The sequence below is a fragment of the Myotis lucifugus genome, unplaced genomic scaffold, assembly GCF_000147115.1.
Source record: "Myotis lucifugus unplaced genomic scaffold, Myoluc2.0 scaffold_6735, whole genome shotgun sequence".
Lineage (NCBI taxonomy): Eukaryota > Metazoa > Chordata > Mammalia > Chiroptera > Vespertilionidae > Myotis > Myotis lucifugus.
The window spans coordinates 1-8,297 of record NW_005877783.1 but is presented as its reverse complement, the minus strand read 5'-3'; the positions used below and the strand labels follow the sequence as shown (position 1 = coordinate 8,297).

At 60.0% G+C, this 8,297-nt stretch overlaps 1 protein-coding gene across 1 annotated transcript; it reads right to left on the bottom strand.

Moving 5' to 3' along the window:
* Positions 1 to 5: 5 nt before the first annotated feature.
* LOC102434614 (complement C2-like) lies at positions 6 to 8,271 on the bottom strand (the record flags this gene model as incomplete). The annotated part of the gene is made up of 10 exons (XM_006109186.3): positions 8,120 to 8,271; positions 7,726 to 7,932; positions 6,817 to 7,002; positions 5,000 to 5,173; positions 4,829 to 4,927; positions 4,543 to 4,676; positions 3,254 to 3,392; positions 2,570 to 2,710; positions 1,865 to 1,954; positions 6 to 19 (listed from the first exon to the last, which is right to left on the bottom strand). Coding segments are annotated over exons 1-10 (1,230 nt in total), but the record flags the coding sequence as incomplete, so codon positions are not given.
* Between the last annotated feature and the right edge of the window lie 26 nt (positions 8,272 to 8,297).

Sequence of the window (8,297 nt, the reverse complement as noted above, 5' to 3'; positions counted from 1 at the left end):
ACCCCGATGGCATAGATGTCTGATGGGGGAGGAAGTCACCAGAATCTGTGGCTGGGCCATCGCGAGGGAGGAGGCTGTGTTTAGGGCTCACTGTGCCTGCAAAGCCCTGCATGGCCCCTCCACCCCGCCCTGTCTGACTGCATTTCCTCCCTCGGCTCGCCCTCCAGCCCATCCAGCCCCACGGCCTCCGTCCCACCGCAGGCCTCTGCATAGGCGCCTCCGCCTGGCCCACTCCCCCCAGATTTCCCACTTGGCTCACTTCCTTACCTTTTTAAGTCTTGACTCAAGCATCACTACCCAGCCGTCCTTCCCGCCTTGTGTCTGTGCCCCGCACTCCGTGCCCTGCCTCCCCTGCACCTTAGCCCCTGTCACCAGCTACCGTGCCCTGGGGATTCCTTATCTCCCTTGTTTAATGCCCACTGTGGGTAACACTGTGTCCCCCAAAAGGGTATGTTCAAGTCCTAACTCCCAGGACTTGAGTGCGACCTCGTCAGGAAGTAGGGTCTTACGGATGTGATCTAGTGAAGATGAGGTCGAGCTGGACTAGAGCGGCCCTGACCTGACGCTGGGTCCTTGTAGGAGAGCGAAGGGATGTGAAGACAGAGCAGAGACCGGGTACCCGCCTCAGCCAGGGCCCTGGGCCCCCAGCAGCCGGTGGAGGCGAGGAAGGACCCTCCTGGCCGCGCACACCTTGCATTTGGACTTCTAGGCTCTTCAACACGGGAGACTGAATTTCTGTTTTTTAAGCCCCTCAGGTTTGTATACTGTGCTGCACCAGTCCTGGCAACTAACACGTTGTCTCCTAGAATGCTGCCCGCGCCGCTTGTGTCTGCTTCGCCCTTAGAACAGCGCCTAGTCCTGGCGGCTCTGGGCTCTCGCAGTCCTGGTACACAACTAGGTAAACACGGGCGTGGACGTCGCCTGGAGGCGAAGCACGGACCTGGCCTCCTCCACCCCGAGGCTGTGGGCCGGGCCTGGAGCCCTCCCTTCCCGAGAACCGAGAACCGGCTGGAACCGCCGCCCCCTCCCCCCACGCTCCGCACTCTGCCCTCCTGGCCCCCTTCTGCTCCCAGAGGGCGGGGCAGCGTGTGGGAGGGATGCTCAGACCCGGAGGGTCCCCCCAGGCAGCACCTGCTCTCAGCCCCGCTCAGGCCCCAGAGTTCTCTGTTTCCCTTCAGCTCCTGCCTGTTCAGTGAGGTGGTTTGGAGCATTTCACCCTGGCCCAGTGGTGCTAAGGCCTGAGGGCATGGGGTTTGGGCTCTGCCTTCCCTGGGCCAGAGTTTTAAAGAGGAATCTGCTCTCCACGGAGGGCCAGGTCGGGGCGAGGCACACGGACAGGGAGGGGGGCGTTGGGCGCTCAACGCCTTCCCTTATCTGGCGCGCTTCTCTCGGAATTCTTTTCTGGTCAAAGGCCAGTGCAATTTGTATTCCGCCTGAACCTGAGGAGTTGTCCGTTAGCACCTGCAGCTGCCAAGGCTTCCCTGGCTTATCTGCACTGCTCCCAGGGACGCCAGGGACAGTCCCCAGCAGGCCCGCCTCTTCCTCCTGGAGAGGCTCCTGCAGCTGTAGAGCGTGGGAAAGCAGGGGGAGGAGGAAGATGGCGACCCCAACACACTGTTTCTCTGTGTCCGAGCATTCGCCCCTGTCGGCCTAGAGGTCCCCTCTGCAAGTGAAGAAACTGCCCCCAGCCACAGCTAACCCAGATGACACCAGGCTCGCTCGGCCACCTTCACACGGAATACACAGAGCGGGGGCGGGGGCGGGGGCGGGGGCGGGGCGCCTCCATAGAAAGATGCTGGGACCCAGGCTGTGGGCCTCGCACCCCTGGGGGGCGGTACAGCTGGGGACAGGGGTGGGGGCTCACCCAGGTAGTCGCTCCTCCTCTGGTTGATGTTCAAGACCTCTTTGATATTGTCAACAGCTGGCTTGGGAGAGCCCCCGATATTGGACTTTCCTGGACAGGGAGGGAAAGAATTGTTCGCCTGGTGGATCTATCAGGACCCCCGCGCCCAGGAGGAGCTGGGACCCGCAGCACCTGCACTTCTACCGAGTTTTACTGAAAGTCTGTGTCGCAGGCACTGGGCCACCAGCTTCGTTTACTTTATTTCATTTAATTCTCAGGAAGCCCCAGGAGGTGTGGGTACCCTCGTCGCATAGACAAGACCACACTCCTGATGGGTGGCATAATGTGGGCAAAATCAAGCTCCAGGACAGAGCCCAGATCCACGGCAGAGTCGCCGTCCGAGGCGCCGGGACCTCACGGTCCGGAGTGGTGACCTCCAGGTAGTGACAATAACCAGCATTATAATCACAAAGCACCTTTACGCAAACGACTTAATTTCTGTCCACAAAAATTGTGTAAGGAACGGAAGGCAGCTAATGTTTCCATCACTGTTGTCCTCGCCATCACTGTTGTCACTATTTCTACTTGATAAGTAAGAAACAGGCCAAGTGGCCCAGGGGGAATCAGTATGCAGGTCTTCTGACCCCTCCATGATGCTGCTGCTACTGTGCCAGAGACGATGACCCCCACAGAGACGACGACCCCCACAGAGACGATGGCACCCACCGTCTGTGAGAAGGATGATGGCGTGCCGGATTTCCTTCCAGGCCGAGGTGCTCATGCCCAGGCGTTGCATTTGGTTATTCATCATGATGTAAACACTGTGTAGTGCCTTATAGATGTTGGTCCCGGTTCCATTTTCATGGTCTGCAACATGCAAAGAGGAGGGGAGTAGAAAATCACCCTATTTCCCTAACAGCTGGAGATAAATTATCCGCTGGTTTGAGAAGCCCAGACCGTGGGTCCCAGGTGGGGATCTGGCACGTTGCCTGCTCAGGCGTTAAGAGCCATTCCCCTTAGAAGGCCTCATTGCATGACCTCAACCCAAGGTCACACTAACGTCCCCGGATGCAAAGATGGGGTTTCCAGACGCAAACTTGGGTGTTGTTAGCGTCTGCAGCCTGTCCTGCGGGAGTTTACCACGACCTGGGAGACGAGCACTGAGCCACGAAAGCCAGGCGTGTGGCTCTGGCATCGGGAGGACCAGGCCTGCGCGACGCCCTGGCTGTGCAGCACATTGGAGGAAGGCGGGGGCTGGCGGGGCGGGGGGCCCCCACCTGAGCCTGAGGAGCCAGAGCCCCGGAGCCCTGAGCCTTGGTTGCCGCCAAGAGACCCCCTCTCTCTAACTTGTCCAGATGGGTCGGCTGCGGACCCACCCCCCGCTCCCACCTTCATCGGACGACACCACACCTCTATAGTTGATGTTTTCCAGACGGTAGATCACTTCAGTCCCGTCACGGGAATTGTCATCCAGGACAGACATGATGATTTTGGGCTTTGACGCAAAGGTGATGATGGCGACACTCACATTGATCTCAAAGCTGAAGATCTGTGCAGGGGAGGGAGAGGCAGGAGGCAGCCGATCAATGATTCTCTCTCATCATTGATGTCTCTCTCCCTCTCCCTTCCGCTCCGACATCAACCAAAATCATGCGGGGGAAGACACTGCTGCTTGCAAGAGCTCCGGAAACCGGTGTTTGCTGACCATCTGCTCCCGTTGATGGGCTCGCTCCTCTTTAATCTTTTTTTAATTGATTTTAGAGACAGAGGGGAGGGGGGAGATTGACGTGTGTCCCACCCATTGCTACACCCATCGGCTCCTCCCGTCTGCGCCTGGAGACCAGCCTGCAACCTTGGTATTGGGATGATGCGCCAACCAACTGAGCGACTGGCCTCATTTAATTTTCACAGAAACTCTGTGAGGGGCAGGAGGCCCCTCCTTTACACAGGAGGAAACTGAGGCTTTGGCCTTCCCCCAGCTCACGCCACTGGTAAGAGGTCGAGGGAGGATTTGAACCTGCTGGTGCAACCGTGAGGCACCCAATGGCCGTATTTGCAGCCTCGTGGCTCAGTAAGTGACCTAAGTTTAGGTCCTAAGAGAGACGCTGAGGAACACAGAACCTCTTTCTCTAAAATGTAGCTGGAGGAGAGGCCACATCTACATCAACTACTGTGAGAAGCACAGACACCAAGCAAGTGTGGGCAATGACTAAACCACGGCTTCCAAACGCTCCTGTGTGTGCATCTCGTCAGCAGGGACTCGGGGCACAGCACCCATAAAGGTATATGTGCTTGTAAACTGCACTCCTACTCATAACGTGTATCACTGTAAACACGCAAAATATTGAAATGTTTTCAAATTATTAAATATCAAGCTATTGATTTAAATTAAATTGTTCAGCAGGGATACCTGGATTTTTCTGCCGCACCCAGTGGGTTATCTGTGCACCCCTCTGGGGAGACCCCTGTTCTAGAAGACGAATTCCTGGAAATGGGGACCCCGGGTTGGTCATCATTGGTGTCCCCCAGCACAGCACCCAGCACCCACCATGGTGCCGGACACATAGGTGTTTGTGGAAAAAACGTGACCCTATAAATTGAACCCATGATTCCTCATGGAATGGGGAAGCCTCCTTGAAGGAGCTGGGCTGTGAGGGGGTCTGAGCAAGGGACGCTCCGCACGGCGCCTGGTCCCTGACCCTGTCCACCATGAGGATGGCGCTCTCCTTGAAGATCCTGAAGTCTTCCTCCTTCACGCTCTGAGAGGCGTCCAGGAGCAGGTAGAGGTTCAGGTGACCAGATCGCTGGATTTGGATTTTTCGGCCCACGCTTTCTGGGAGAAATATGGAGGGGGAACTCGTGTCTTCCCCCACCCTGCTCTCTTGCCAAGGCCTCCCCTGCAGTCAGCTCAGCCCTGCTGCGCCCAGAGGAGGCCGAGCCCCGAGCAGTCTGCCCAGCCGCCTGCTGTCCGCCACCAGCACTCACCCTTCTTCTTCTGGGTGGGATTGGTGGATCCAAGCAGGTGGGACAAGGAGGTGCCCAGCGCAGGGGCCACGTCCTCAGGAAAGTCGTACGAGTAGGGCTCTGTGGGAAGAGCCGCCGGGGTCGGCGTGGGCCGGTGCCAAGAGTCTGGGGATGGGCAGGGCAGCTACTCACGGCGGCAGATGGGCTCGGTCCCGCTCCAGACCCCGCTGTCCTGGCACTCCCGCTCTGCCGACCCCGTCAGCACCAGATTCGAGGAGCAGCGGTAGTTGACCTTGTCCCCAAGGCCAAATCGGGACCCCGTCCGCACCGAGCCCACGGGGATGCCTGGGCTGGGGCAGTGGCCGGCTGCGAGGGAGCAGAGGGAGATGGAGTCAGCAGAGACCCTCCTGCGTGGCCCTGGCCCTGCTCACTGCCGTCCCTCCCGCGCCCGGCTCCAGGCCCCAGAGCCTCTTGGGGCGGCCGTGGTCTCCCGGTGGGTGTGGATGGGGAGCCTTCAGGAGGGCCAGACGCCCCAGCTCCGTGGCCTCCCAGTCCCACCCGGGACTCGGGCTGCATCCACCCCAGAACCCGGGGCAGGTGCCAGCAGAGAAGCCCATCTCCAGGGGGGACACTGCTCTTCCTACGCCACGTGAGTCAGCCCTAAAGAGGTGGGCACCTCCAGGCGGCGGCGCTGGGTGTGGTGGAGCTCCTGCCAGCCTCCCTAGCCTGCCCCGCGCGGGGACGCTCATTCCACCCCAGACCACACGCTCCAGAGAAACAAGGGCACGAACGCCAGGCACAAGAACGTTCGCGGAGCTGCACTCGTGGCCGCCAACTGGACGTGACCTGAGGCCCAGCTACAGGATCAGGTGTGGCCTCTCACAGGCCCGTGCAAGGGGCTCCACGGCAGCGAAGAGCAGACTGCGGTGCACAGACTGCGCACGCCCAGGCGATGCTGGAAAGGGCCGCCAGGTGCGCAGAGCAGCCTGTGACGCCTCCTCCCGGCCGAGCTGGAGCTAGCCTAACCCTGGGAGCCCAGCGAAGATGGTCCGGCGCGGGAGGGCGGGCCTCCTGGGATGCGCGCGTGTCCTCTCCGGTGGCGGTTACGTGGGTGGACAAGTGCGTAAAAATTCATCAAGCTAAAAACTTAAGATCTGTACACTTTACTGTAGGTAGATTTTGCCTTCATTTTCAAATAGATTATACTTATGTTTGAATGAATGGCTACTTGGCAGAGTCAAGCCGCATGCGCCGGAGCTGACAGCGGGGCCGCTGGGGAGGGCACGGTCCTGCCGTCTCATGGACTGTCTCCTGGACTCTGTGCCCAGAACTCTGGTCCAGGAAGCTCCCAAACCCACAGGCAAGTGTGGCTCCGGGACGCCCGGGAGCCCCACTCTGTCGAGCAGAGCCCTCTGCGTGCTCTGGGACGGTAATAGCCTGACGTGACGCAGTGTACGAGGCACGTACCAGAACCCGAGGCTGTTCTAGACGTGTACTAACGTCAACTCACTCCATCCACACAACAACCCCATTTATCCTCTGTTTTCACCTGTGAAACGAGGACAGCCAGCACCCTTACAAAACCCATTTTACAGATGGGAAAACTGAGGCATAGAGAGGATACATAACCTGCCCCAAGTCTGTCAAGGTCAAAGCCAAGCTTGGAACCCAACCGGGTTCCAGAGGCAAGGCACGTCCGCACGACGCTCTCAGCCTGTCCTCTGTCCTCAGGCCCATGGGGTCTGACTACCAAGCAGGCTTGAGGCTTCCGGAAAAGCCGGACAGTGTGCGGGGCCTTTATGTCGGAGCTGAAGCTTGGAGCCAGCTGCCTTGGCCCCCTCCAGGCCGGTGATGTGGGGCCTGCCGGTCTCAACTGACCAAAATCCAGGAATATTACTTTGACCCTCGGCACGCCCGGCCCCCGGCCCTCAGCGGCTCCCTGGCCACAGTCTGTCTCCAGGGCTCCTGGAGGTCCCCAGCCCCGCGCAGCCGTCAGCCAGGCCACTCACCGCCATTGTCACACATGGCCGTCTCCCCGTCCCACATGCCGTTGGGGCGACACTGCCGCACGGGCGAGCCCCGCAGCACGAAGCCGTCCTCACACTGGAAGCTCAGGTTGCCGCCCACGGGGTGGGACCCCAGCCGCGGGGTGTACATGCCATTCTCGAAGGCCACCGGGGCGGGACAGCGAACAGCTGCAGAGAGAGGGGGGGCTGGGGGTGGACCGGGAGCCCCTGGGCCGGCACCACGGGGGTGGCGTTCGCCCGAGGCGTGGGGACAGCCCCTGGCTGCCTGCAGATTAGGTTGATGCCTGTGCAATTGCTGCTGCTGGCAGCTGGGTGAACACTGGCGGTCTCACACCGTTCAACCCGAAACACCTCCCCCCGCCCCGGGGTCCTCGCCTCCCAGGAGCGGGCAGTACCATGCGGCCAACTGTTAAGTATTTTGGGAAGCATCCCTGGCCTGTAGCCCCCCACAATCTCCATCAAAGCCTGCCTCGCCCCAACTGGTTTGGCTCAGTGGCTAGAGCGTTGGCCTATGGACTGAAGGGTCCCGGGGTTCGATTCTGGTCAGAGCACATGCCCAGGTTGCAGGCTTGATCCCCAGTAAGGGGCGTGCAGGAGGCAACGGATCAATGATTCTCTCTCATCATTGATGTTTCTATCTCTCTCTCCCTCTCCCTTCTTCTCTGAAATCAATAAAAAAATACTTTTTTTAAAAAAAAAAATCTTGTTTAAAGCGTGCCTCCAATACCCTGCTATGGGGAGTGACGTTCTCCCGCTATTTTGCACAGCCCTGTGGAAAGGCTTCGCCCCCCCCTCCCACGCGGCCCAGGCAGGCTAAGACCCACGCGCAGCAAATCCTAAATAGAGGTTCCGCGCGCGCAGGGCACCCTGGGCGAGCTCGGGGAGCCTCACGTTTGCAGACCGCCTTTGCCACCGGGCTGGATCTCGGGGTCTGCCAGCGTCCGCTGCTCAGGCACAGCCTGGATGTGGGGACTGGGTACCGGCCCAGGGGGCAGGAGTACACGAGGACACTCCCAGGGGCCCAGCCGTGGCTGAGGGTGAAATTGCCCCCGGAGATTTCCACGTTCTGAGGGCAGGAGGGTGCAGCTGCAGCCAAGCCTGTGGGAAGGGGACAAGACACAGAAATGGAGAAAAGAGGAAGGCACGGTAAGCCCTGGGCAGAAAGGAAAGCAAAAGAGACTGTTTCCAGCGCAGACCACCACCGGGTGGCGGTGGCCTCCCCCAAGGACCCTCCCGCCCCGCCCCCACCGCACCCCACCCCGCTCCCTGGCTCCCTGGCTCCTACCCGGGTACAGGGGCAGCAGACAGAGCAGAGCCCTGAGTGAGCCCATGGTGTCCACCTCCGGCAGCAGAGCAGTGAGCCGGAGAGGGGAAAGGTCAGCTGACTTCCCGAAAACCAGCCTTGGCTCAGCAGCTGCTTCTTTCGCTGCCAGAGGAGAAAACTAGGGAGTGGCAAGGGGGGT